The sequence below is a fragment of the Apteryx rowi genome, unplaced genomic scaffold (genome assembly GCF_003343035.1).
Source record: "Apteryx rowi isolate R43461 unplaced genomic scaffold, aptRow1 scaffold_6, whole genome shotgun sequence".
Classification (NCBI taxonomy): Eukaryota; Metazoa; Chordata; class Aves; order Apterygiformes; family Apterygidae; genus Apteryx; species Apteryx rowi.
In genome coordinates, this window is record NW_020450871.1 from 7,647,101 (window position 1) to 7,674,749 (window position 27,649).

The following is a 27,649-nucleotide window of genomic DNA, read 5'->3' on the forward strand; positions in this document are numbered from 1 at the left end:
GGCCCCGGCGCCGCCCGCGAAGCCGCCCCAGGTGAGCGGTGCCCCGCCCGGCGCCCCCGGGACCCCGCGGCGGGCGGGAGAGCGCGAAGGCGCCGCGGAGCGGGGTTTCCTCCGCGCCTCTGCCCGCAGAATTAGCCGGTGGCCGCGGCCAGACAGCAGGCTGGGTGTAAGGCTCCGCGAGGGGGATTAGGCTGGATCTAGGGCGGGGGGAGGGAGCAAGGAGGGGGCTGCACGGGGGCTGGGGCAGCGGCGGAGGAAGGCTGAGCAGGGGAGGAGAGGAGCTGAGACACAGGATGGGGAAGGAGGCTGGGGGCAGGCGGGGAGGGAGGAAAAGCACTGGAAAAAGAAAGCGAAGAGAGACCTGAGCAAAGGGACAAAAGAGAGAGGCGGCTGGAGCGGGACAGATACAGGACGGGAGGAGGAGGAGGAGGTTGCAGACGGATTAAGGGGAGCCTGGAGAGGAGGCAGCTGCGTATCGGCCCGCAGGGAGGGGGCTGCTGCTCGGCTCCGCTGTGGGCACGGGGTTGTTGCACCAAAGCCAGAAATCTTTGCGCTGTTCTCCGGCTCGCTCCGCTACGGCAGCTCAAGGGCAGCCGTGACGGGCCTGGGCTGAAGGCAGGAAAGGCTTTTGTCGGCCCGTGGCTGCCTTTGTGCGGTGCCCGGGTGGGCTGGAAGGTGGGAGCCCCCAGCCCGCCCGCTGCTGCGCGCGAGGGTCGGCGCGCTGCGCTCAGCACAGCCCAGAAGGGCTGCGCAGCCTTAGCAGTTTTCTCTCTACTTAATAAAAAGAAGCCCTATACCTATATTATGTCTTCCAAAAGACAAATAGTGGTCGGATTTAGCACTTATGTGAACCCTTTGTTTACACCTGATCTAATGTTTATCCCAAGGCTAACAGGATTTCCTGCGTGCTGAGGCTAAGCACCTGGGCTGGTTATCATTGCTGTAGTACTGAACCTCTATTTCTCTGTGATGCTTTATATGTTACTTACCAACAGTGAGTATCTGTGTTGAGGTGTTTTCTCACTGTATCAGAAGAAATCAGGTGAAGGAAACCCATCTGTCACAAGGCCGTGACATGAATAGAGACAGTCTGAGAATTAACAAAGAAAAGAAAAAAATCTGTTATCAATAGTATAATGAGTATCAGGTTTTGTAGTCAGAAGTATTAGACACAGATGATATATACAGAATCTGACTGAAAAGAATTCAGAACTCCTACAGCATTAGAAAGATAATTTCATATTATATTCAGCATTGCAAAGTATTTCTAAAGAAAGCAGTACTTTTTCTACATGTCCTTTTTGGAGTGCGGTCATGCTTTCTGTTAACAGGGAAGCTGTAAACAGCGCTATGTTTTATAATGTAGAGTAAGTCTAAATCACTGCTGTATTTTTGCATACAAAGCACAATCCCACTATTAATTATTATTCTGGAAAGACATCTCTTCAGCAGCCTGATCTTGGCTTGGCTGGTGCTGCTCCGTTATCAGTCCTGAAGCTCATTCTTCAGATCTGATCAAAAGGAGCTGGCAGAGCTCCTGTGTTGTGATTAATTTCTCACTCACTAGCATCTCTCCACAACACTTTGTGGTGGGGGCGTTTTTTTGGAAATTGTACAGTGAACCAGTCTTCTGCCTATGCGTGGCAGAACAGGTTGCTATTTGTGCTACTATTGCTTTTATTTACTAGATTGTTTTTCTTCTCTGCAATTGGATTTATCTTCCTATATCAGTTGATTAGCATTAGGACTCTAAAAGGAGGAACCGATAACATCTAACCATGAATAACATTACCTTAAATATTTGCATGGTTACACATTTATATGCATTTTTTTCATATTCTCCAACAGCATACAGCAGTATCTTTTTACATGAGTGTTTTTGACTAGATAAGAGGTATTTACAATCACTGGTCAGAAGGCTTTAGCTTTTGAAAGCCTCACTGATTTTTAACCATAACAACTTTTTGATGACAACTATGAAACCTTCAGTTTCTGCTTAGTTGCTTGCAATTGTGCTTTGTACCCACTGGGGAAGCTTTGTGTCTGCCATTTCTGTAATGATTCTTGCATTGTCCCTTAAATCAGATAATATAGGGGACTTCACTCTATTGAGAACAGTGAAGTTATTACTGTTGTAATTGAGAGCAGATTTTGGGCCTGTATGTCTGAATTTGCAAGCTGCTCTGCTATTTGTTTGCTGCATATTCCTGCAATATCTAAAGCATATTGGTTCCTTTTATGAGCCTATAATTGCACTTGGGTTACAGGTATGTTGGTTTAACCTGTTGTTATGAAATATAATTTTGGAGGGGGATTTGTGGACAGAAAAAATCTCCAGTTGATTTCCCTTCTGCATTAACTGTTCCATTCAGCTATGCTGGGGATGTATCAGTGCCACTTACTATATCCAAACTGGAACGTTTCTGTGACGTTCCTGTGTTACTATTGCTGTACTTCTCTTGGTAATAGTAGGAGTGAGAGTGCTAGTCAAATAGAGTGCTATTGTTTCTACCATTAGGTTACGTAACTTTGCTAAGAGCCAGTCTAGGCAGAAGGAGGTAAAAGTACTATTCTCCTACAGTTACTGATTTAGGTGACAGCTAGTGATTATGTGCAGACAGAAGATTTTACTACAAAAAGCTAGCAACACACAGGTTCCTACCAACAAAAAAGCCTTGAGGAAGCCACTATTTTAACAAAAACCCCATATTGATACTCTTTTTTTCCCACAACAACTTTTCTGGCCAGAAACACTTGATAGATTTCCCTTAAATTTAGCTGAATCTGTGGTTTCAACCTTGCCAAACTTCTATGTTGTAATGCAATGTTCTCCCTTGTCTGTATAACAGTCCATGCGCAGTGCTGAGTAACAGTGCTAGAAAGAGGATTTTGGCTGGCATCATCATGGGGGTTGATTATTAATGTTGCCATTTTTTACCTCATCAGGCAGAAGTACACAGTAAACAAGTTCCCAGACATGGCTCTATTGATAGTACTGACAAGGCTGCAAGTCCAGTTTGGAAAAGATTTCAAACCCTGCTTGCAAGCTTTGGTGTGGACAGGATCTTTAGAATGATTTACCTTACTGTTCAGCAAGGCTTACTGACATTTGATAGCGGTATGATTTCACCCCAAGAAATCCTGTCAGTGTTCCCAGAGATTTCTTGGTTAATACTGTAGCTATTTGGGAGCTTTCTAAGAGAACCACTTTTTACTTCCATTAGTTCTCCCAAAAGTAATTTCACAAATGGAAGTAACTTGGAAAAAACTCCTCTTGAGTTGAACATCTCTGCATTTCTGAACTTATATTTTGTCACAGATTAATTCCCCTTTTCCAAAAGAACCTACTCCCTTTCCTGGAGGGGGAAATACTCCAAAATCATTAACCCTCCCTTCCCCCCTCCCAAACACTTCCAGATAGGAAGAGGAAACAAATGATGGGCTGACAATCTGACTGCTTACCCATGCAGCACCATCGCCATGGAAACAGACTGTCCTAGAATAGCTCAATCACATGAGGGTTACATGACATGAATAAAGTAACCAGAAAACTGGAAAATATCTCACAACTGGACATACTGGCACTTAATTCATTGCCCCCAGGTCATAATTTGTATCATAATTCGTTAGTGCAAAATTTATGACCCTCCTCTGAAGGGCTGGTGATTGTTTCGAACTTGGGAGACGTTGCGTTAGATGAATTTTGAATAATTTTCCACCTGACCTCCTGCTTCTGGAAATTGTTACCTGCAGTTTGCAGTATTGCCTGAGTAGATCCAAGTGGATTTCCTCCTTTTATTATCAATAGGCACTGACCACTCGGCACTTTTTAGGACATTTTGGATATTCTAAAAACTAGGTGCAGTAGCTGAAGTAAGAGCAGCCCGTGCATCTAAGGGATTGCAAAATTACCTTCAGCATGTTTCCTTCTAGTCAATTATGTACTCATAGAGCAGCTAGATTTATTTAGTGTAATCATTTTCAATAAAAAATGAATATCTTCTATTGCCAATTATTTTTTTTCTCTGTTTCTCTGTGTTTTTAAAGTGAATGTTGTGACAGAGTCATTGAGAAACCTGTCATACAAGTCAGATATAAACAAGTAAATATGCTACCAATTCAGCATAAAGTAAATTACAGTTAGGTAGAAAGAGAACTATTAATCAGAGCTGTATGCGACTGCATTGTTAGAACCCTGTAGCCCCTAGAACAATGGCAGTATACCATAATTTCAATGGGTGGGCAAAGATTATTGATTACTTTTTCCTGTTTGTGCAATCCCAGATCGCATTATTTGTCACAGCTTCCACTTCTGAGATCCAGTTTTGTAATACACTTTTTTGTCTGTTGTATGACCATAAAGACCACAAAACTATGATGCAGTTATATTAGCACATTTGCTGTCTTGGTGCCTCAGATAGGAAACAGTATAATTTCCATCATCTGTCTCTTCACAGAGGCCTATAAATGGACATTCTTCATTACTCAGTGAAAGGGGATGAACATTAGTTTGGAAGATTGACATCCTCAGGATTTAGCTTTGATCATTACAGGACTATAATACAAAGGAAGAAAAATCATAGCTCTTATCTGCAGATTATGTATCGTTTGGTACAGTATATGTAAATAGTTTTTTATGTTGGTGATGTCTGATCATGTTCAAATAACATTGCACAGTTACTTTAAACCATTTTCAACTCTCATGAAACTTTTTTGATGTTTTCATTAAATGCATTTCTGATTTATAAAATATCTTTTAAAGATACTTATTCAGGGTTGTTTGTGTAACTTATAAAAGAGCTCTTTTTCTTGCTTTATGCCTTAAATACATCACATGAGCTATATGAGTAACATTATTGCCTGTTTATATGGTGCTTTTCTCCTATGCAGTCTGAAAATACCAAGCAAAACAGAAGTCTTAATTCTCAAAATTTTCATCCAGGCATGGAGTTCACATCAATGCACACAGTCCTACTGAAATCAGCAGCACTAATTATGCAAGTGACGGTTAACAGAATCAGGTTTCATATCTGGTACATGCTGTGTTTACTTCAGACAGCTCTTACAATGTAGCTATCTCTGGGGTGGACTGTTCATTTAAAGACTACATTTTTAATGATCCATTCTTTGCGCTGTTTTGCTTAATAAATGTTGTAATGCATACCTTTTTAAACCATTTAACCTGCGTTCCTCCTAAAACCAAGTTGGAATTTGTCCAGACTTTTGGTCCTGATGGTTGTGTGATGTGTTGTGTTCCTAGAGAGTTGACAATCGTTCGCTCTGTGGATCAGGGAAAATGGTGTTCTGTTTTTGGTTGTTTGTTTCATTCGAATGCCTTTATAGTTGTTAAGAAGCACAATGAGTCATTCATTTTTGATTAGTTGATTAATGACATTGCATGTGTGCACTGTTGTTGCAGATATGAGATTTCTCTAGCCAGCCATTTCTGTTTGCAAATGCAATCTAATACCTGGGCTTTGGGAGGGGACAAAAGGAGTGAATATTATAGCTTGCATGAAACCAAGATTTTTCTTAACTAGTAATTTAAAGAAAAACACAGTCCTTATTCTCCTGAGACAGTTTTATCTTTAAGCAATACCTGTTAAAAAAGTGGATTTGACTGATTGCCCTTATTCCAGTAAAAGGAGCAAACCTATGAAACAGAATCTAATTCTGATACCACTTACACTTGTACCAGGCCCTGTGTCCAACTGTCCGTATAAGTTGCATATATTTTAATCACCTTAATTTGAGCAATAAAATATTGTAGATAATGTATTATTTTACAAGATGATTATTCATTTCTTCTGGTTGGATTAAATAATGTGTTTTAGGATATTTGCAGGGGCAGTGTTTGGAAATGTTCTTTTCAATCTGTGCGAACATAAAAATTAATCAGTTTGCATTGCAAGTACAAGAGGCAAAAGTAGCTTTCCTAGAGGGCAGCAAAGGGGAATAGGGGTAGAAAATCCAGTGCAAAAAAAGAGTAAACATGAGCTATTGAAACAAACCATTTGTTCAAGCTGTACTTCCAACTGATATGAAATCTTCCAGAATGAAGTGTAGCTAAACCAACAAATATTTTATTGTCTCAGACAGAAAAATGAAAACCTACCCAGCCATTGGTTTCTTCCTCCTCTTCGTGATCAGCTATGGCTCTTCCGAAAACTCGAGCACGTCCAGAGGGTGCGGACTGGATCTCTTCCCTCAGTATGTTTACCTGTGTGACCTGGATGCCATCTGGGGAATAGTACTGGAAGCAGTTGCGGGAGCAGGTGTGCTGACAACACTGCTGCTGATGCTGATTTTGCTAGTGAGGTTGCCCTTCATAAAGGACAAAGAAAAGAAGAGCCCGCTGGGAATGCATTTCCTCTTTCTTTTGGGGACTCTAGGACTGTTTGGGCTGACGTTTGCTTTCATCATACAAGAAGATGAAACGGTGTGTTCCACCCGAAGGTTTCTGTGGGGAGTTATCTTTGCTTTGTGCTTCTCATGCTTGCTAGCTCAAGCTTGGAGACTTCGTAGACTAGTTCGACATGGGAAAAGTCCATCTGGCTGGCATCTAGCTGGTGTGGCAATCTGCCTGATGCTCGTTCAAGTCATTATTGCAACTGAGTGGTTAATACTGACAGTTGTGAGAGATAACAAGCTGGCCTGCAATTATGAACCAATGGATTTTGCTATGGCTTTGATTTACGTTATGTTCCTGATGGTATTCACCATGGGATTTTCTCTTTTCACTCTTTGTGGAAAGTTTAAGAAATGGAAGAAAAATGGAGTATGCCTCATTATAACACTCTTTTTTTCCATTCTGATTTGGGTAGCCTGGATGACTATGTACCTCTTTGGTAACACTGAACTAAAGAGAAAAGACAAATGGAGTGATCCCACTCTTGCTATCGCACTGGTGTCCAGTGGTTGGGTGTTCGTTATTTTTCATGCTATACCAGAGGTCCACTGTACCATCCTTCCATCACAACAGGAAAACACACCCAATTATTTTGATACTTCACAGCCAAGGATGCGTGAAACTGCTTTTGAGGAAGATATACAACTTCCTCGGAGCTACATGGAAAATAAAGCCTTTTCAATGGATGAACATAATGCAGGTAAGAATTTACTCTGTAGAGGACTATATATTTTTTGTAGTAACAAAGAAAAACGTCTGTACAAGATGTTTTTCAGGTGTTCAAAACAAGGCTCCTTACAAATGCCGTATTTTGCACACTACACATTCCCTTTTTATATTGTTCATTAAGAAAACATCTTAGTGGCAAAAAAAAAAAACCATGGGAAAATGTAATACAGAAAATACATGTGTTTTGTTAAAGTGATTCTTTGGGTTTTGGTCTTTTTCATTGAAAAACTGAGCAATTTCAAATACAAAGACCACACAAGCAGAAAAATTTCACTGTGAAAAAATAACTTCCAGTTTAAAATAGTTTAACATTCTTTGTCATTATCAGTTACCCTTATATTTTAGATGAAATATTTTCCTAAAAACAGAAAAAAAACATACTCTACGTTATAAAGAGCTCAGCCTCTTGAGCAACAAAATAATAATAATTATTAATTATACTTCCATGGAAATGGGACCCAGTGCCATTTTGTGACACTGCGGGGGAAAAATATGCAAGGTGGTATACAGACAAGTTAAAGAACAGTCTTTGTTCTGAAGGCTTTATCTTCTCAATAGAAAATCCACAGACAGAGGATTCAAGGTAATGGTCATGCTATGAGTTGCTTTACTCTTCATAGCTGTTAGATCGGTGAAATAGAACAACTGTGGGATGACACATACTCAGTTGAAATTGCAATGAAAACGTTTTTGAGCAATTATTGAAAGGGCCACCAAGAACTGGTTACTCAGAGATCTAAACCATAGCTGAAAGTTGAACACATACCAGAAAATAGACAGGGATGCTTATGTGGCTGCAGGAAGGACTTGCCTGATGTTGTTCTGTAGCATAGGCTGCATTTTGGTGGTATGTCCCATGACTGGATAAACGATTTTTTAAGTGGTTGACTGCTTCTTATTCACTGTAATTGAAAAAAGAACTTGGGTTTCGCAGCCAATAGCTGCCTCATTGCTTTGGCAGCCCCCAAAGAAGGCTGTTGCAGCTGAATGGATGTAGACCAGATGTGGAGGAAAGTAACTCTCTTTTGTGACCATGTGGGGTCAGGAAGACCTTTTCCTGCTAAGTGTTTTAGTGGGAACTTTAAAGGTCTCCTCCTTGTATGGAAGTTTTGAACAGAAATAAGTTAGGATCATGTGGGTACCTACCAAGGGCAGTGGTAACAGAAACAAAAATCTCATGGATAAAAAATGGCTCTTTATTACTGATGTTCCAGAGGAGCAGAGGCAGCTTCACCATTGACTGTAAAAGCACTCTTATTTCTTTTTCTCTCCTTTATCTCTATTAAATTAATTTCATACTAACATAACCACAATTCAGTGGAGTTATTTCTAAGGCAGATCTAAGAACAAAACTGTATCATTCACTCTATTATTTTCATTCATGTATACGTTTTAAAAGAAGGACTGGAGGTCTCTTTTTGATCTAATCACTTCAGTGATTTTTTAGTGAAATGGATAGAGGTATGATCCCTATATCCCATTACAGTATTTACTATAGTGTAATTTATGATGTTCTGTTTTAATCTGATATTGTATTTGCAATACAATATAAAACAGATTTCCTTATCTGGTATCCTTATTAATATTTATCATAACGAATGCATGTCACTTCTATTCCTATGGCATGTGGAAGAAGAATAAATACATTTTTAATAAATCAAAACAGATGCTTTACACTTTCAATTCATTATTCCTTTGCAGTTGTTTTTTAAGTTAAATACAGACTTATGACAACAGAGTTTGGAGGCAACACTTACTAGTAGGTAGAGACTTTAAATAAATACAGGTAATAATATTCAAGTCACATACTATAGCTGCTGAAGCATTAATTGAAGTCAAATCACTGCATTGATGGTTGTCAGTGGCTAAGCACCTGGAATCTTTTAGTAATTGGCTCTCTGCAGGTATATAGAGAATATTCTCTTCTTTTTTTAATTCGGTCCAAAATTTCATTGTTCAGACTCCAGAAATTAAAAGAATGGTACTTTTCTTTCAATTATGCGTAAGAATTATGTTTAATATGAGATTCATTCAAATCTTGGATGACATGATAACCAGAAATCACCTTTTGGTTCCCTGATTGTAATACTTGTTTTAGTAAATAGCTTTAAATTGAAAACATGTTTGGATAAATATATTTTCCATTTATTCACTATGTATTAAGTAGTTTTGCTTACCTTTTTTTTGGTTTAAGTTTGAGGCAGCATTTTAAGACTATAAAATACAGTTTCAAATAAGCATGTGTTCTCCTAGTATTTGTGTCTTAGCAAAATGTAGCTCCAAGTTATATATAACAACAAGAGCTGTCTTACTCCAGGAATATCATAAATTAAAACAATTTAAAGTCAGTTATTTAAGCATCATTATTAAAATCTGGATTTTTAATAATCTGATGATAGATATGTTAAAGTATCTACTTAGAAGAGTTATTTTCATACCTGTGCATTGTACAAAATTTTAGTAAAGTATTTAAAATACCGTGGAAAGGCTAACTTAAATGATTTCTCCATATTCTCTGTAAGTGCAAAGAACAGTAATAGGGCAAATTCTCCAAGGCAAATAGAATTTGCTTATACATAGAAAATATGGGTATGAAAGGTAGAGTACTACAGCTGTCAAGAAATCCAAGCCTAAGAAGCTCTGATACTCACTGAATATCATTTAATAAATTTTAGTACAAGTCATCCTCTGAGCAAATGCCTAGAACAGAGCTAATAAAATTTAAAATATGTGTTAAAAGGAGACTTTGACAAGACATTTGCTCAACTCTACCAGGTTATGTTAATTTCTTGTTTTACCTATACATCCTCTACTCTATTAGATGTATCTATCAGTAATAGGAAAAATACAAAGCAAAAATAGTAAAACTGGTATGAGGAAAGAATTATGAAATTAAGATTTTGCCTAGAAACTTTGTCTCCGATTCTCATGTTGAAACAATTTTAGAACCTACTTGCAATAATAGGGAAGAAAAGCTCAGCAATATGAAATTGAATTTACTGTCCCTTTAACATAATTTAAAAATGACCATGTAAATTATATAGTAAAATGCATGTATAAATATTTTACTTCTATATATATATTATGAAGGTTTTTTTATTTGTGTGTTATCAAATACCAGTGTAATTACTTGTTCAACATACAGTAAGAATGCAAACTGTAAAGAACGAATACTTTTGACCCTGAGATGGTTAAAAATAACAATAAAAAAAGCTATTTCTAGCATAAGAGGTTTTCATCTTTTTGTTCTCCAAGTGTTCTGCAAAAAAAAAAAAAAAAAGATTTAAAAACACAGAGAAAATAAGGTTACATATGTACAATGGAACATGTGCTGGGCTGGATTTCTAAATATCTATGCTAAATCAGTACTGTTCTGTCTCTGTGCATAACCCCCAGTGAGAGGCGTAACAGTGGACAGAGGACAGCATATGGCAGTAGGATCCATTTATATCTTGTACACAGTGCAACAATATAAACTCCTGGCTTCGTTAAAGTCTATGATGAAATTCTTGTAAACCTCAGTTGGTCTAGAATTTCAGCCAGAGAGTGCAGAACTGTAATTCGAATTAAACCTAAGAGAAATTCTTGCCCCAGGTGCCTGAAGTAGGCATGTTTCTATTTACCAGTTCATAGATCCGTATTTCCCTGGTATGGAATTGTAAGCACTCAAGTTGCATGTATAAATGAGATTTCTTAGCTGGCAAGATATGAATTCAGTGAAGCCATTATTTACCCTCAAACTAAAAACAAAGTATGCGCCAGTTCCCTGACTGGTTTAGAAAGAAAGAAGCAAATCCTTAACTATGCATATCTCTCATTCAGAATATACACTTTGAATTCAAACTTGCTCTGAAGTTAATGAAGGCTGACGTATTTCTGGTACAAACATTCAGAAGGACAGTATCTGCTCTTTTGCTTCAATCTATTGCCATCTTTAAGTCATTCAAAAGCAATGTTTACTTCATATTTCCAGTTTCTCAGAGTAAATATAATCTGAAACATCTGGAAAATCCTCATACACTAGTCATGCTGAAGTAATGCTCAGGGGGGTTGTGAGTATGCTTACTGGCTCCAGCAATATTTTGGATCCCAGTCCTCTGAATTTGATAGAAAGCAAAATGCAGTATCATTTTACTTAACCCCACAATATCCTGACTTATACAGTAGGCATTACACACAATGTATTGGGCAAGATGCATCAAAGGCTCAGTGACTGAAGACATTTAACTCCTGTTGAAATGAGAATAAGAAAATTTTTAAAAATTTGGCTCCAAGACATTTTTCCCCTTTCTATAATATACAGTTAATTTTATGTAGAACTCATTCCTTTAAGATCTATCCCCAATTACGTAAGAAAAGTTGCTGTTCAAAGGCAATTTGAAAACTGGTACGGCAGCATAAAAGCTAAAACCAATGGTGAAGTTCCCACTGACTAAACTGGAAGCAAGATATTTTTTGTGATTTTAAAGGAGATACAGAATATAAATTGTGTTCATAAGAACAATCTCTCTCTTTTAAACGCAGCACTAAGAACGGCAGGATTTCGAAACGGCAGTTTGGGAAGTCGACCTAGTGCTCCTTTTAGAAGCAATGTTTATCAGCCAACTGAGATGGCAGTTGTGCTAAATGGTGGGACTGTAAGTATCAAAATGTGATGATTTAAGAAATCTCTGACATGTACTGATCTATACAACCACTACTAATTGAAAAACCTTCTGCATTTAGCTTATTCATAGCAGGAGGGAAAGCTATAAATGAAAACTCTGGCAGTAAGTATGCATGTAATGCTTCCCTTCCTCTCTAGAAAAGATGCAATTATAAAATATTTTGCATTTCCTTACTTGGCTATTCAGATTTTGCAGTGTAACTTCAGTGAACCAAGTTCTTTGGTGACTCTACATATTGAGAGCCCCTTTTGAAATAAATTTAAGGTTGTTAATATAACTATTAAGTGACACAATTTCTAACCATCTTTTTTCAAGATTCTGTGAGTGACACAAATGTATACAGGCCAGTACATTACTTTGAATAAGAATCATTGTTGCAGATTGTGGTGGTCTTTCACATGTCTTCAATTTTCTTGTCAAATGTATGTAATTCATTATAAGTAAGTTACAGATGTATATTTCTCTGGGAAAGAGATTCATGAAAGGAGAATACAGAATATTTTAATGTTAACACAATTAATTTTTTTCTTTCTCAGACAATAGTTTGGCATGCCATTATTTGATAGACCTCTTTTTCTGCAGCCTGGTCATTGCAAGAATGGCTTAGAGATCTGATGCCAAACAGCCTCCCTTTTTTGCATATGTATAACTTGCACTTGAAGAAATTGCATATAGCACTTACACTGTTAAAAAAGAATTTTTCATCCCCATAATCTTCATGCTTACCTACATGCTTCTTAAAAATCTATCCATGAGCAAGTTTATACTCATGTAAGTTAGCTTTTCTTTATTTTAAATCATGAGCCAATTCCATAACTCAATCTCAACATTCAAAACCAAATAATGTATTCTGATTGCAGGTCTCTGTTTGTTTGTAAGTAAAGTTTTGATTTGTTTCAGTGAACAAGAGGGACTAGACATAAGGATTCTCCTTCTGTGGGTAATACAGTGGGTGGCATCAACTGGAATAATATAAAAAAGCTTGTGCTTCGCTTTCAGTAATGAATAGCATCCTTCTGATGCTTGGATTAATCTATGCTTGTTTTCTGATACCAGAATAAGCAGCTCACAGAAAAGGCAGTTTAAGGAGAAGCTAGAGAATTTGGGGGGGGCGGAAGGGGGGGAAGGGAGCAGTGTTTTGTTTTGAGGTGGACGCAAAGCTTATTGGAGCACACTGGAGAGCAAATGAGAGATTAATGTGTATATGTGCTCATGCTTTTTACATGTGTTCAGGTGAATGTATGGTATGCTTTGAAGATGAGTTACACTGTATCATTTTGCTCTAGAAAAACTGGCTCTAAAGCTGTCATGTACATGTAGCATGGTAACACTGATTTCTGAACAGACTAGATCTCTTAGTTATGGGCTTATTATCCTTATTCCAGATACCAACTGCTCCACCAAGTTACACTGGACGACACCTCTGGTGAAAGGCTGTAGGCTCTAGAAAACAAGAATCTTTGTTACAGATTTTGTTTCCTGGCAGTGTGTCTTTGAGGGAGGAATCCATAACAATACCAGAACAGAGCAACAAAACATCCAGGAGCTTTCAAAATCCTACAGAGGATTTTATGTAAATGTGAACATCACTTTACTGATAAGCTAAATGCAAAAACAAAATTGTAAAACTGAAGCTGAATCTAATTTAAACTAGAGGTAGGCACACTTTAAAATGGAAGAGGGGATCTTGTATTCTGAAATGTAAGATATACTCTGTCTGTAACTAGTGTGCGAGGCAAGCCTTTTTTTTTTGTTGTTGGTTGCCCGTTGCTTGCAAAATACCCTCCTCTCACCTTAATTTAATTCATGTTGTCACAAGAGATTGCCACTACAATGTGAAAACATGCAGGATTTATTTCCCTTTGCTCTTTTTCCCTTCATTTCAAATGTCATGAAAAGTACCTTGTTTGCTTCATTATCTATCTGTACTGTAATATCATTTAGCATCACATGTAGTGTGTCATTGTCACTCTGTGGCAACTAAATTACCATTACACTGTACATTGGTACTCTTCTCTCTTTGAAAAGACCGCATATGAAACGCAGTTCTGGAGAAATGAAATATCTATGCATGTTTCATGCGAGTTATGGAGCTTCTTGAGGCAGAGAGAAAAAGTGTAGGTGCAGCAGAGTTGGAGCTCCTCAGCAGCGTGGAATCAGTTTCCCCGTTAGCCAGCTGCAGCCCCGGGCGCGAGCAGAGCTGGGCGTTCTCAGTGCTCCTGCAGACGAAGCTGTTAAATGAAACTTTGGAGGGATATACTTTCGCAAAGACTAAGCTGGGGAGAGGATGTGACTCGAGTTTGCCAGAAGGTCTCTGTGACGGTGGATTGCAGGCACCCGGCTGTGCTGCACGGGACAGGTTGGTCTGTTAGGCCGGTCTGGCCGCGGAGGAGATCGGTGGCAGCTGAGCAGTACTGATCGCCTTTCAGGAGGGACTTGGCAGCATATAGGATCAAGCCCTCTGTTTCTCATCCCTGTTCACATGAGTAGTCCCATTGACTGCAGTTGTTTGTGCATTTAAATGTGGTTGTGCATTTTAGTGCCTAGCTAGTAGAATCTCTGTTCTGGAGGTGGTTTGTTGTTATTTTATGTTTTTAAGGTGGTTTCTTCCCTACTCCTCCCCTTCCCTCCGCTCCTCTGAGTTGACAGAAGGCAGACTTTCTCAAGGCTTTTTATCTTTGCTTTCTCCAGGTTATTTAAAAGGTTCCCATTGCCCGTTATTTGTGCCATGATTTTCATTATGTTTAAGCAAATCATTCCTTTATTTAACATTTAATACATATCAGGCACTGAAAACATCATGGTATCTATCTATCTTCACTGTTTTGCCAATGTTAATCTTAGCTTTCCTCAGTACTAAAAGCAAATTGTTTTTACTTGAGGGCATAGGAAACATATAAGGATTAAACTTTGCATATGCTGTAATAAAAATATATATTTTCAAACTAAAAAAATATAATGTACAAATAACTGAATAGCTTAGTAGCTTCACAGAAAGAAGTTACTTTCTGTATTCTGCAAAAGAAAGACAAGCTTTTTATTTTTAAAGAGTCTTCCTGATTCTTCACGTACCTCCATTTCTACTGAATTAGGAACCGAGTCCTGCAGACTTGTACTCCCATGAGTAGTCCCATGAACATTAGCAGGTCTACACAGGCAGTACAAAAGCTGCAAGACCAGTCCCTAAGTGTTGCACACAGATATATATGTGTATATATATATGAAAAAATATATATTGCTATTCTTGCCATGATCATCTTATAGGGTTTTATTTCAAAGCCCTTCTCTTCCAGAAGCAATATTTTTCTGCCATGCATGACTAAAGGAGCATGTTAGCTCCCTGTCAGTTGTTCCCCCTACCCTTCCCTCCTCAAGGCAAAGGAAGCACGTGCTTGTTTTATGGATTGCTTTTTTTTCTTTTTCTTTTTCTTTTTTTTTTTTGTAAGTAAGTAGATGGTCTAAGTAACCAAGTAGGGTAGGGGTGGATCTTGCATGCTATCCAGTGACTTAGAAATACATTTTGCTTGTTAAAAACAAAGTTTTGATCAAATAAGGTAGTATTTATGATAATGATAGTTACCCAGAAGTTGCATCATTTGGAACAATATAAAACCTATTGATCATCACTTGCCTGCAGAAGTTTGTTTTTAAAATAAATGAATAAAGTCTCAGAAAACTATTGTAAAAACATATAAGATGACCATGGCATAAATGGTAGGACAGCTTTCTTTTAAATGATTTATCATACTACAGCTGAGATTTATGAATTATAATACGCATTTTACAGGCCTTAGACAAAATCTGTACAAGATATAGTTACCTTAAGAAATGTTTGTTCTTTTTCTAGATGTGACTGAATTGATAAATAGAGTTCCCAATCCTACTCTTAATGAAGCTAATTGGAATTTGAGGCCTTATGCAAAGACATGGCCAGATCCTAAAAACTCTTACTCACATGACTAGTCTCATTGGGTAGTCACGTGGACTGTTCACAAAATTAAAACTTAGCAGGATTGGGCTTAATTTGTGGTGATGAAGGTGTGGCAATAGATTAGGAGGGTCTTTATTTTACAACTTCATACAATTAGTAATAGGCAACTTTTTTGTCAGTCACTAGTCTGCAATGTAAAATGCCCCAAATAAAAATGTAATTGAAGAAAGGCACTTTTATGTTAACTTATATTTTTGTTACAGTAAACAAATTGTTTACTTTTGCCTTTTATGAAAGTTATCTAGAATGTAGAGCATCTGTGAACAACATAAGTAAGTGTAAGCACAAGCCTTTCACAGTTCAGTTAATTATAATTAGCTTTTATACTATAAAAGCTACTATGTTGTCCCTTGATGGTCATTTGCTCATGGTGTATCCATACAGGAAAAATTAAATTCTAAAACTTCTGAAAATGTTATTACCAAAACAAATTTTTATAATAACTGGCTTTTGCTCAATGGCTAGAAAAAGAGTTCAGAGCCATACTTTACAGACCCTGTCCTGCTTTCAGGAGAGTTCAGGGTCTTTGGCACATGCCAGAAAACATGTAGCATCTTGCAGAGTGGCACTCTCGATACATACAGTTGTTTCTATAAACAAAGTACATGAAATATCAGAGAATTAGCTGTTTCTGTTTTTAGTGTAAACACAGGCATCTTGGTTGGCTTTGTTCAAGCTTGATGCCTTGGGTCTAACCAAAGGCTGTGCAAAAGGGAGCATTGTAGCTTTTATAATAAAACAATTGGACTATTACCAGCTTACAGGATTACAAAGCAGGTGCTTTTTATTAATTGATGAGAGCTAAAGCTCATTTTTGATAGATAATATATATTTATTAAATGTATTAATGTGTGTTTTATAACGTACCCTTTTTTTCCGCTGATTGTTGCATACTGGTATATTATTAAGTACATCTTTGAAGGACTTTCAAGACAATCAATGATGTGTACCATGATGACTGTACATAAGTATACAAAACTACAAAGGTTGTAAAGCATGGGCAAATGTTTTATTTTCAAAATGCTGTTCCTAATGAGAATAAAGGCTTTACTATTTACTTACAATGTTTGCGTTAACTTGGTGTTAAAATTGACATAAAATTTTTCCACTCCCAGCAAACTATTGATGGTACAGACAGCATTATCCCGTGGTGACACTGCGAGTGCAATGCTGCCAGCTAAGCTAAGCTGAACTAAAGGGTACTGCCTCCTATAGGCTAGGGCCGCATCTCTCCACCTTTGGCCATATTCCCACACTTCTGGCTACCAGCTCTGGCACTTATCAGACCCATGGTGAGGAGCCAAACTCTTAACACTACAAGTAAATGATTCTTTTTTCAGTTGTCTCAGCAGTTTCCTGAACTGACTCAGTATCTGGGCCGACAATGGCTAGTGCTGGCGAAAGGAAGGGGACAGGACCATGCAGCTGGGCCTGAAGAATGCAGGACCTTGGCAACCCTGATGTTTTTTGAGACACTGTTTTCATACGGTTTAGTTTTCCTGATCTGGTTCAACAACCAGCATCACAAACTGCTGTACCAGAACAACCAAGGGGGAGGTACCAGTATAACAGTGAAGACAAAGTCTCTATAAGTCAGGGAAGAAATGCATGTTGAACGACAGCAAGAGTTAGATGGGATCCATGTTTTACCATGCTTTATTCAAATCAACTAGACCTTTGTTGGACTTATTTGCAGTTCTACTAATAATTCTATACATCTCTAACTAGGAAATTCAAAACAACTAAATAGGGCTATTCTTCACAGGACTGAATTAGAGAATAATGAGGGGTCCTTAATCAGAGGGCCAAATCTGTTTTTTATTTTGCTTGTACCTTACATAAGTAAGCACACCTATGCAAGATTGTGGAAAATGCTATCCTGGGATCTTAATTTTACACTTTCTTGGCATATGAATTAAGTGACAACAAAAGGCCCTTTGACTTTTTTCCCCTGCAGAAATGCAGAGCACTCATAGCTTTCATTACCTTCAGTGGAAATTGCAAAGGCACAGCTATTTTGAAAATTACACCATTATGAACACAGCTTGAAGTGGTGTAAATTATCACAGCTCTGCAAAAGTGAGTGAAGCTACTCCAGTTTAGACCAACTGAAGATTTTTGCCTCAGTTTTAACACTTAGCCTGCATGCGGGTGTAACCCCATTTATTTCATCTGGAGTTTTGTGTCCATCAGAAACTTAGATTTAAGTACTCAGGAACACCAGATGAACATGGACGTGAAATTTTTGGCCAAGTGCAGACAATCCTGTCTGTTTTAACAGAATTGTTCTTGCTTACATTAAGACACAATTTGTCTTGGCAGGCCAGGTCCTTATGTAATCTCACTTTGATTTACAACACCTCACATGTCAAAGTAAAACTCTAATGCTAAGAGTGTTTCTAAATTAGTACCACACAGAGTTCAGTCCATGACCTCTGTGTTTTGTGGTGGTGCTGAGAGAACTAAAAGAGATCTTGAATGATTTGGTGTAGGTTCTTCTGAATCTTCTAATTTGCTTCCCACTGCAACCATATAAAACAAAACATTAAATACTTACTTAACTTTCCAAAACATCCATAGAAATGAAAAGGTAACTACCCATACTTCCACAGTAAACACTCTGTTGTTCAATACAAAAAGAAAAAAAAAATCACCCCACCCAACCCAAAAGACATACTTCTAATGTGTGGCATTTTTTGTTCTGACACAACCTCAGCCCTCACATGCTTGTACACAATTCTCAGTGCCATCTGTGGGAGTTGTGCATGTGTAGCTGAGGGCAGGGTTGTTTGCTCGTAAGAAGTCACTGGACTGTTCACTTGATGTTCAAGAAAATGAAAGCAGCTCTTTGAGTTTTTTTGCTTTGAAGATTTTCAATTAAAAGTTAGTGATGATTGAAGTCATACAGTTCACCTAATATATAAATATATTTTTTGTCACTGTGGACAAGCAAGGTCAATAAAGAATAGTTTTTCTATGCCTCAGTGGAAAGAAGAATGTTATCCATGTGATTGCAAAAGGTCTGCCAAATGGGAAAATCAGTCAAACAAAGAGCACAGGGTTGCTTGCTGGAGTAAACAATCCTAAATGAACAAAAGCTCCACATAAAAGTAAAATGTCCCACCCCCCAGGGAAAGCTGTTTTTCAAAGCTCTATATTCTCTCAGAGTGCTCTAATACAGATTAGCCTAATGTTTTTCTTCTGCTAATACAATAGTCCAGCTCCTCAGTCCATTTGTACGATTTCAGCTGTCATATTGTGCTGTTCTTAATATTTTACCAACTGCCTTTTAACCTATGAAGATGAAAATCTGTTTCTCTACCCCCTACACTTCAGAAAATGTTTCTGTACTATACACCTTTCAAGTAAAGAAAGTTTATTGGGAAGTTTTATATATAAAAGTTATGATGTTGGAGGCAGAAAAAAAAAAAACTATCTACAGTTATCTATGCTATCTACAGTTTCAGGAGAGCTTAGTTACCTTTCTGAGGCATGCGACTGAAAACCAGCAAACAAAACCCCCTTGGTACATTCCAGGCTACCAGGCTGCAACAGGCCCATGTTCTAATTTAAGGTGCTTGATGTGCTACCAATCTGGAAGATCTCAGCTTGCAGAAAACATGCTGGAAAAATGATGTATGATAGTGAGATAGCACTGATGCTATCTTAGAAATCCAAAATATGACCAAGGTGGCAGGATATGGCCTGTGTTCTGCAATGGTCAAGGCAATAGGTGCCAGTTGGTACAAGACCTTTTTGGATGTTAGGGCTTTATATATTATAGCTGATATAACTGATAAGGAGAAAAAATTGACTGAATTAAATATCCTGTGTGACTATGAATGTACCATATAGAAAAATACTAACTATTGGGTAGAATTTTATGTAATATTCCTTGATGTGATGAGACTGGTCTTTGCTAATGCTTCCTAAAAACTTTCAGCACATTCAAAAACCCCAGGGCTAACACATTGTTCCAGATGAGAATTAGCAGGTGTTTTAGGTAGCTGCTAGCAGTGTTTTTAGTCAGGAGCATCCATGTCTTATCATAACCTGTGTTACTTAAGCATAACATTTTCAAATCACCTCACACTAAACAGGAAGCACAGGTTGTCAGCATGAATCTGGATTTCAGGCAGTCATTTAGATAGCTTTGGACATATACTTGCTTCTTAGGCAGACAGAAAAATAAGATGTCCTCAGGATTCACATATGCTGGAAAGATGGGGAAAGACTGAATGACTAAGTCTTTTCACTAGAAACTTCCATTGGAAAAATGTTATATCCCAAAGTGAACTAGCTTGCGTTTATTGTTTTGGAAGACCTAAGCAATACGTTTAATTGGTGTATTAGCATAGCTCCCGTGAAGTTTAGAACAACTCACACTAGCCAATAATCCAGCCCATTTTTTTCAGACAACACGTATCTAAAAGAAATGAATAGTGTAAATGTCAACACGAGCAACTTGCTTACAACCATGCCGTTCATATGCTGAATTTTAACCACTTAGGTCGGGTGTCCTGCCATTGTATTCAACCGAACCAACAGCAAGATTCATTTGTGTTTTCAGTTACATAACAAACACAGTTGAACTTGAATAGCACAATTCCCATTTTGTCCCTCTACTTCCTAAGTCACTGTGTGCAGTTATGCTGGCAGACTACTAGCTTTGCAGTACTGCAATTCTGCAGTGCAATGGAAACGACCTCTTTTTCTCTAGAGAGACTCCCTGAATGACAGGGAAAGGCTTGTGGACATGACTAGGTAGGACAAACTGCCTCAGGATGTCACTTAGGCAGTGGCTACTGCAACTGTGCGCCGCTGCCAGTCCCAGGGCCATGCCAAGAAAAGCACTCTCACAGCAAGCTGGATTTGACTCCCAAGAAAAGTACGAAAAACTTCATTCCCAAGATTTGTGTAACAGAATGTGTGAAAATTACCTACAGAGAATGCATAATCACTAGTTTAAGGAGGTTTGACCAGAGATTTAAATAGACGTGGCAACAAAATCATGAGCCCTGGCAGCATTTTCACAAATATCACAGTATTCCATGTTGTTTTAAAATATCAGCTACTGCTCAAAGGCATAGCAAAACTGAGGCCCTTAGCTGCTGTGCCAGTGTTAAGCAATTAAAAAAAGAAAGAAAAAAAAAAGAACTTTTAAGGTGCATTTCTACCATCACTTTTCAGGATGTAACATGAACAATCTAAATGTGCAACTCCATAGGGCAAATAATCCCTCCCACAATGGTACTTAGAACAGTCTCCTAATTTCTGGGAGATTTACTGATAATGCTTATTGTTTGAAGTTGACAAATAGTATAGGACATGTCACTTATTTCCAGTTTTATGCTTTCTACTGTCAGGACAGTTAAGTTGTTAGTACTGCATTTCAGTCTCATGGCTGATTTAAACAATTCTTATTTTAAAATACAGAGTGAATCTCATTAAGCTATGCTTTAGTCACAGGCATGTTATAAATCATAGGACACAATAACCATTACTACAATAATAAGCACTAGTGGAGATGGCGCTTCAGCTCCTTAGATGTGAAGTGAGGGCCTCTCTGAACACGCTAGCAGAACTGGTACTCTGTAATTTTTGATCTGCTACTCTTATTATAAAAAGCTATCCATTGGTTTGTCTGCCATTTTCCTAGTAAATGGAGCTCATTTTACATAGTTTATCATATATGTGTTGCAGTGTTTAGGCACAGATGGTTGCTGAAGGAAGCACCGGCTTTGAATGTATTTGGATTTACTGTTTCAGTAAACTCCTGGGGGTGAAATACTCAAAAAAACTGCAAAACTCCTATTAGACATCTGAGGATTGCATGGTTAGGCCTTTGTCCTATTTATTTATGCATTAAGTTCACACATCTTTACCATTTATTTTAGATAAAAGAGGCAATTTTCCTTCATCTTAATGCACAGATACAGAATCAAGAACTGACATTCTGGTTTAAGACTTGGTTGTTTCAGTGTACCAGTGAATAAACTATGACCTACTTTATACTCTATGGTATAATACAACTGGTTTGTGACAGTAGCTTATGAAAGGTTTATACACCCACACTCTTGATTTTGTTTAAATCGTAAGAACTGAGAATTGCATTTAGTAATTTAAACATTTGACAACAGTAATGAAAAATACCATATACTCAGACTGTAAGAAGATGAAAATCCATTAAAGAAAATCTATTGGAATAACTTATTAGCAGGGGCTTAGAGTAAAATATATAAATAGAAAGGAGTTTCACCCTAGCCTTCCAATGAAATGCCAAAGAAGCCTGAACATGAAATTAGAGCTGCTAGCAGTCTTTCTGGAATAAGACCTGACTTTTAAAGACACAGTTCTTTATAAAGTATATATAAAATCTTAGCCCCTTACTCTTGGAAGTCAACATCCATGCAATAATTAGTGAAACCTTTCACTTCAAGAAATCTTCAGTTACCAGTGATAGGAAATTGATGCATTATAAACGGATATATTGTAAAATAAAAAAAATATAATTAATTGAAGAAATTGAAAATTATGCCCATAGACATGTCTGCTACTCATGAATCTGAAACGGAACTGCCAGAAGATCTTTCAGCAGGATGCTGCTTTTGTTAAATGTACACACAAATGCGACAACACAAGCCTAATCCTCTGTGCCAGCAACAGAGTTTGTATAATGCTTAACCTTGCTGTGATGACCTTTACTGTAAGACCGTTTCTAAGTCTGAGTCACTGCACTCTCAACACCTCTGTACGAGGCAGCGCCAAGACTGAAAGTAGCACAGCGTAGGGGATGTCCATCAGCCCACCAAGCTCTCCGTCAGCTTTCTGGTGACCAGTCTGCCCAGGCTGTTTCTGAAGTGCCAGGCACATGCAGACACACTAACTGCATTTAATTCCTTTAGAGAACTCACACAATTTTAGGGAATTCATTTATTCACTTAGGCTCAGATTAAGGAAGCAAGAACTGACAAAGAGGAGAGACCCAAACACCAACAACCAGTGACAGAACTGGGAACAAGGGGTGAGAGATTTCTAGCAGTATTTGTTTATGTCATGTCATGCACCACGCTTCCCTCATCTTTTAAGAAAAAGATGAAGTCATCTGGATACATCTGTGTGGCATTTTTACAAGTCAAGGCAAACAAAGAGGAAAGCACAGGAAGAAATATTGAAAAATATATCCATTAAACCAGATGAACAACTGAGATTGAACGGAGAGAACAAACTTCACAGGATTAGGTGTACTGGAGACTGTATTTCTAATAATTCTCCGAGTCTCCTCCAAATCACTCAGACCTGAGATTCGCAGAAAGAAACCCATAGCAACCCAACAGTCTGGGGAAGAGGAACCTGGACTGAAGGAGGAAAAATCCAGGATGAAGGCAACTAGCATATCTTCATCGTGAAGTGATCGATGTAGTTGTTTTGCATGTAAGTAGTGGAGATGGAAAGAAGAAGTGAAAATGGAAAGCTGACCAGAAGCGGGGAGAAATAATTACTGAGTTATAGGCCCCAGCAAAAAGCAATTTGGGAATTACAGGAGGAAGCCAAAGAAGCTACATGCACATCCATTAGCACACCTTATTTCTGAAATGCTTCCTACTTGGAAAACTTGACAGGTTCTGTGAAGTCACCAAACTGAAATGCTTATATGGACTAAAACAAATGATCAGGCACAAAGTTACATACAGAAGCATCTCCAGGTGACTAATAACCACAGTCTGGGTTTAAAGGGAAGTTTGGGGCAGATCATTTGTATGTTCTGCAATGTATCATTAACTCCTCAGCCAATCTATGAATCATATTTTAAGACTCCATTAACAGTTCATGGGCTTTCTTTTCCCCTTCTTTTTTACCCCCCAAAATGTCAAGTCTAGTTTCACTGCAGGACTTGGTGCAGGTTTTATTTCATAACTGAGGACAGCCTTTCTTCCAGGCACGAAAGGCATCTTGTGGTTAGATGGAAATTTTGTTTTCATATACCTGGATGACTGACAAAAAACACCAACAGAATTTTCATCAAAAGCAGTCTCATGTTTTTCACTATTACCTTGAAAAATGAAGGAAAAAAACCCAAACCACCTCCCCCTCCAAAACCTGTGAAGAATTCCTCCTCTCCTTCAAAACAGAAAAACAAAATCAAAAACATTTCTCTTTATATATCACAGAATAATCACCAAATTGCAATCTTTTTTTTCCTCCATTACAGATCGCTACTAAAAACTGCAAAGTGATGGGTAAAAACAGATCTTTGGCACTGGAGGATTAGTTCAGCTAGCTGATAAAACTGCTGTGCCTGTGTAAGTGCAGTTCAGAAGATCACATATTTCGTATCTTATCGAAATTATCACCTTAAATTTTTTTTTAAACATTCCCAGTGTAGTTTCAGAAATTAAGTATTACTGCAATCTATACAGATTTTCTATAAATCTATACAGGTTTTCAAAGACATTTGAGCCCGGGTGTGGACCAATAAAGCAGAATCTACATCACGAGTCTCATGACTTTTATCGCTACATTCTCAGCTGTTAGTGCCAAGATTAAACTTTCAGAAACATCTCAAGCATCTTGAATTGGGCTTGATGAAAAACACCACATACTAGGCTACTGGCACAGCTTTGTTCTTGGATTTTCCTTTCTTTAAAAGTAGTTTTTAAGGTCTTTTGTGTAACTGAAAGCTTGTACATTTGCTTTTAAAATGCATGCAATTATATATATGAACCCATTTAAAATCATGTTGAATATACCACTTTTGTTTTAGGAAAGACAGATTAAGTGTTTTGTGTCAACAACCCTAATATCTGTAAATACAGTAATGTTTAAAAAAAATAGAGTAAAATCTTTTAAATGTACAGAGCATTCTACTGACAGCAAGCAGTCTTTTGCTTTAAACCTGGTTTTTACTCTATACAGGTCAGTTTGAACCAAAATCATTCAAGAAAATACTTGCAATATGACAGATCTTAACAGACAGCTTCATACATTTTAGAAGTGTAAAACCATGGAATATTGAGTGGTCCCCACCTACAAGAGCTCCATAAAAAGACATATTAAAGACCTACAGCTATGGTTAAAAGAGGGCAGATGAAGTTAGAAAGAAATTATTTTATTTAAATTCCTCCTAAAACATAATTGAGTATCAGCCATCCTTGGTCAAAGTGGAAAATAAGGAAGGAGGAAAACTCACATAAGAATGATAAAATACCCTATGTTTTACTGAGCTGAATTTTTCTAAATAAACCACTGAGGTGCAGTTTTTAAGAGATCCACTAGCTAGCCAGACTACATCTTCTGCTAATCCAGAATTAAAACCTACTGTACATTTTAAATGTTTTTTTAAGCCCAGTTTAAGATGCCCCATTTATATATCCCCTCTTCGGTATTTTGTTTGGGAACTTACTCAGTCGTGCAAACATCCAGGCAATTGTAACCTCATTTATGGCCTCATTAATAAGAGTCAGTCGGAGCACATGACTCTACTCACATGTTTGCTTGTTTATGGAATGAATTCCAAGAAGTTTCACTGTGTAGACATGTTTCTGGGTAATGAATTCTAATATTTTTTCCTCTTTTTCAAGTCTTTATTTTTCTTACTCTGCACTTTTTCTCATCCTTGATATAGCCATCCTTCAAAAGTGTGCAGACTTGACTTTCCCTGTTCAACTTCACTTGGTAAACATATTCAGCTTTCAAACCTTTCTTACTAATTCAGGTGGAGACACATCACAGCCGCGTAAGGAGTGACTGCATTTCCTTCCTTGACAGTATGCATCTGTTCCTGCTCTAGTGCAACACACGCTCCCAAATATGCAGCCTGTTCTCCCCTTTATCTGCAACCTCATTTGGGTTTTCAAGGATTTTCCAGTGACAGACCACCTATGCATTTTGAGTTCGTCCTCAATATATTGCTGGTTGCATCTTCCTAAGGGAAGAGATTCATTCTTTGGAAGAAGTACCTTTGAAACCTCTCACTGTAGGTGAGTAATAAGATATCTTTTACTGCCAAAGGAGAAATATAGTTTGAAAATTGAATGGCACGTAAAAGATATTCCCCTCCTGTATCTAGAAATCAACCCCCCCACACCTGCTGTGAAGATTACTTTGTTTCTCTTTTTGGTTTAACTAGATTTTCCACATACTGAGTACATTCGCTGTTACCGAAGCTATCATCTATGGCTGATCTGTAAGAACTCCTAAGCTAGTAGGGACACAGGTTTTTACCATAAAAACAGAAATATATGTCTTCTACTATTTCATCTGAGAACAATGCTTTTTAAAAATAAAATTATACAAATTTTACCAGGGGAAGAAGAAGAAAAGAAAACCCTTAGGAATAAAATAGCTGAAAGCACTAGAAAGTGTGTACAGAACTGGTTGGCTTTTCAACAGTGCACCAGGACAGAAATAACCATTGTAACAGACAGTGTCAGTATAGTGTTCTGTGCATGCAAGCGATGAATAAAGGTTTAGACATTTTCAAAAATAAAGGTCAAATATTTTCAAATTCCTTTCACTGCATGACAGATACTTTTTCATTTCCAGTGCTGCATCTGCATAACACACTGCTCCGAATCGAGACTAGACAGGGCTTGTCCATTGCACAGAGGCACAAAAAGAGAAGACTTAAAGTTCCTCTTTAATTGTAGCCACTTGCAGAGATATCAGTTTCAAGTGCTTTCTCTGCACTCTCCACTTTTTCTCCTTCATCTGTCACTGCAAGTTAAACTATTCCAGAGTAATTCTATCTCATTCCCACGAGGATCTGTCTTTCAAAGATGCAATCAGGTCTTTAACCAAAGAGCAAAGGTTTGTTTATGTTCAAAAACAGCAAAGGAAAAACATGACTGGACTATATGGAATACCAGCTAAGACAAGAAGATGCAGCAAACTACAACTTCAAAATGAGTATTTTAGGCTGCAGATATTGACAAAATTACTATGGACAGCCCTAGATAAATGCATGCTGGGAAGAGAAGCTCTGAAAAGACAGACATTCTCATAGTAGGTCACCAGCTGCATGAAACCAAAAGCAGATTTTGTTATGTGTTTCCTACTATGTCACGTTCTGCCAACTATGATCCCAGGTAACAAGCAAGCTATTGAAGAACCTATTTAAATAAAGTTCATATTAAAGTAGTTTCAGTGAACTCGACTAATGAAATCAGAAAGGACATCATCTTCAATAAATGCCCCAGCCCATCTGCTGTTCTCTCATATCCTCTGGAGTTTGTTTTTTTTTTTTAGTAGTACTTTCTGTAGAAGGTAATATTTTTAGAAACATTTGTAAAAGATTCAGGAACCAATTTATCCCATCAACTGTGCTAAACCAGTAGAGTCATTTTGGGGGTGATTCTCTTCCTCTCTACAAGTGTAAAGCTGTGAGCCACTACACTGAGTCTTCAGTTTTATCCTTCTCTACATTTTCAGTCTGAAAGCAGAAACTGTTTATAGTAAGGACTATCAGACCCTAAACATAAGATCATAAGCAGTATAGCAACAAAATGTTAGCCAAGAATTGCTATAACTTTATGATCTTAGGTAGAGTCTGGAAGAAATGCATCTTTTTCTTTGAACTAAAAAAGAAATTAAGCAGGCATATGCATTAGAAGAGGCCAACAGTCCTGCAAGATGCTACTCATTTCCCCACTTCCTTTCCTATAGCAATTTTCATGCAAAGTTTTCATACATGCTATATCCCAGAGTAATTAATAGTATAGACAATACAAGGAAAGAAAAACAGAGAGATACAAACAAACAAAAAAGATACGCTTTTACATGTGTTTTGAAGTGGGTGGACAATCAGAGGCTGACATGGAGGTTACATGATATCCTGGCCTACCGAACCAAGCA

General features: G+C 37.9%; 2 protein-coding genes across 5 annotated transcripts in view; one reads left to right on the plus strand and one right to left on the minus strand.

The window, feature by feature from the left end:
• The first annotated feature begins 155 nt into the window (after positions 1-155).
• GPRC5B (G protein-coupled receptor class C group 5 member B) lies at positions 156-16,860 on the plus strand. 4 transcript variants are annotated; one of them, XM_026083211.1, is made up of 4 exons: positions 156-166; positions 6,096-7,109; positions 11,663-11,775; positions 13,191-16,860. In XM_026083211.1, the coding sequence occupies exons 2-4, from the start codon at positions 6,104-6,106 to the stop codon at positions 13,233-13,235; spliced, it is 1,164 nt and encodes a 387-aa protein (XP_025938996.1). In that variant the 5' UTR covers positions 156-166; positions 6,096-6,103; the 3' UTR covers positions 13,236-16,860. The 4 variants fall into 4 exon arrangements, with proteins under 4 accessions (XP_025938996.1, XP_025938997.1, XP_025938998.1 ...); XM_026083212.1 differs by lacking the exon at positions 156-166 and adding an exon at positions 12,706-12,741 and having other exon boundaries at positions 5,832-7,109; XM_026083213.1 differs by lacking the exon at positions 156-166 and having other exon boundaries at positions 5,832-6,275; positions 6,825-7,109.
• Positions 16,861-18,207: 1,347 nt separating this feature from the next.
• IQCK (IQ motif containing K) overlaps positions 18,208-27,649 on the minus strand; it is a 60,400-nt gene continuing 50,958 nt past the window's right edge. Inside the window, exon 11 of the mRNA XM_026083141.1 lies at positions 18,208-18,318. Coding sequence (XP_025938926.1) covers positions 18,218-18,318 — 101 coding nt within the window. The 3' untranslated portion in view covers positions 18,208-18,217. The remainder of the gene's footprint in view (positions 18,319-27,649) is intronic.

Excerpts from the sequence above, each read along its gene's own strand:
- GPRC5B (XM_026083211.1), top strand. The coding sequence starts at position 6,104 with ATGAAAACCTACCCAGCCATTGGTTTCTTCCTCCTCTTCGTGATCAGC. Across the intron at positions 7,110-11,662 it reads AATGGATGAACATAATGCAG|CACTAAGAACGGCAGGATTT; the intron begins GTAAGAATTTAC and ends TTTTAAACGCAG. Across the intron at positions 11,776-13,190 it reads TTGTGCTAAATGGTGGGACT|ATACCAACTGCTCCACCAAG; the intron begins GTAAGTATCAAA and ends TCCTTATTCCAG.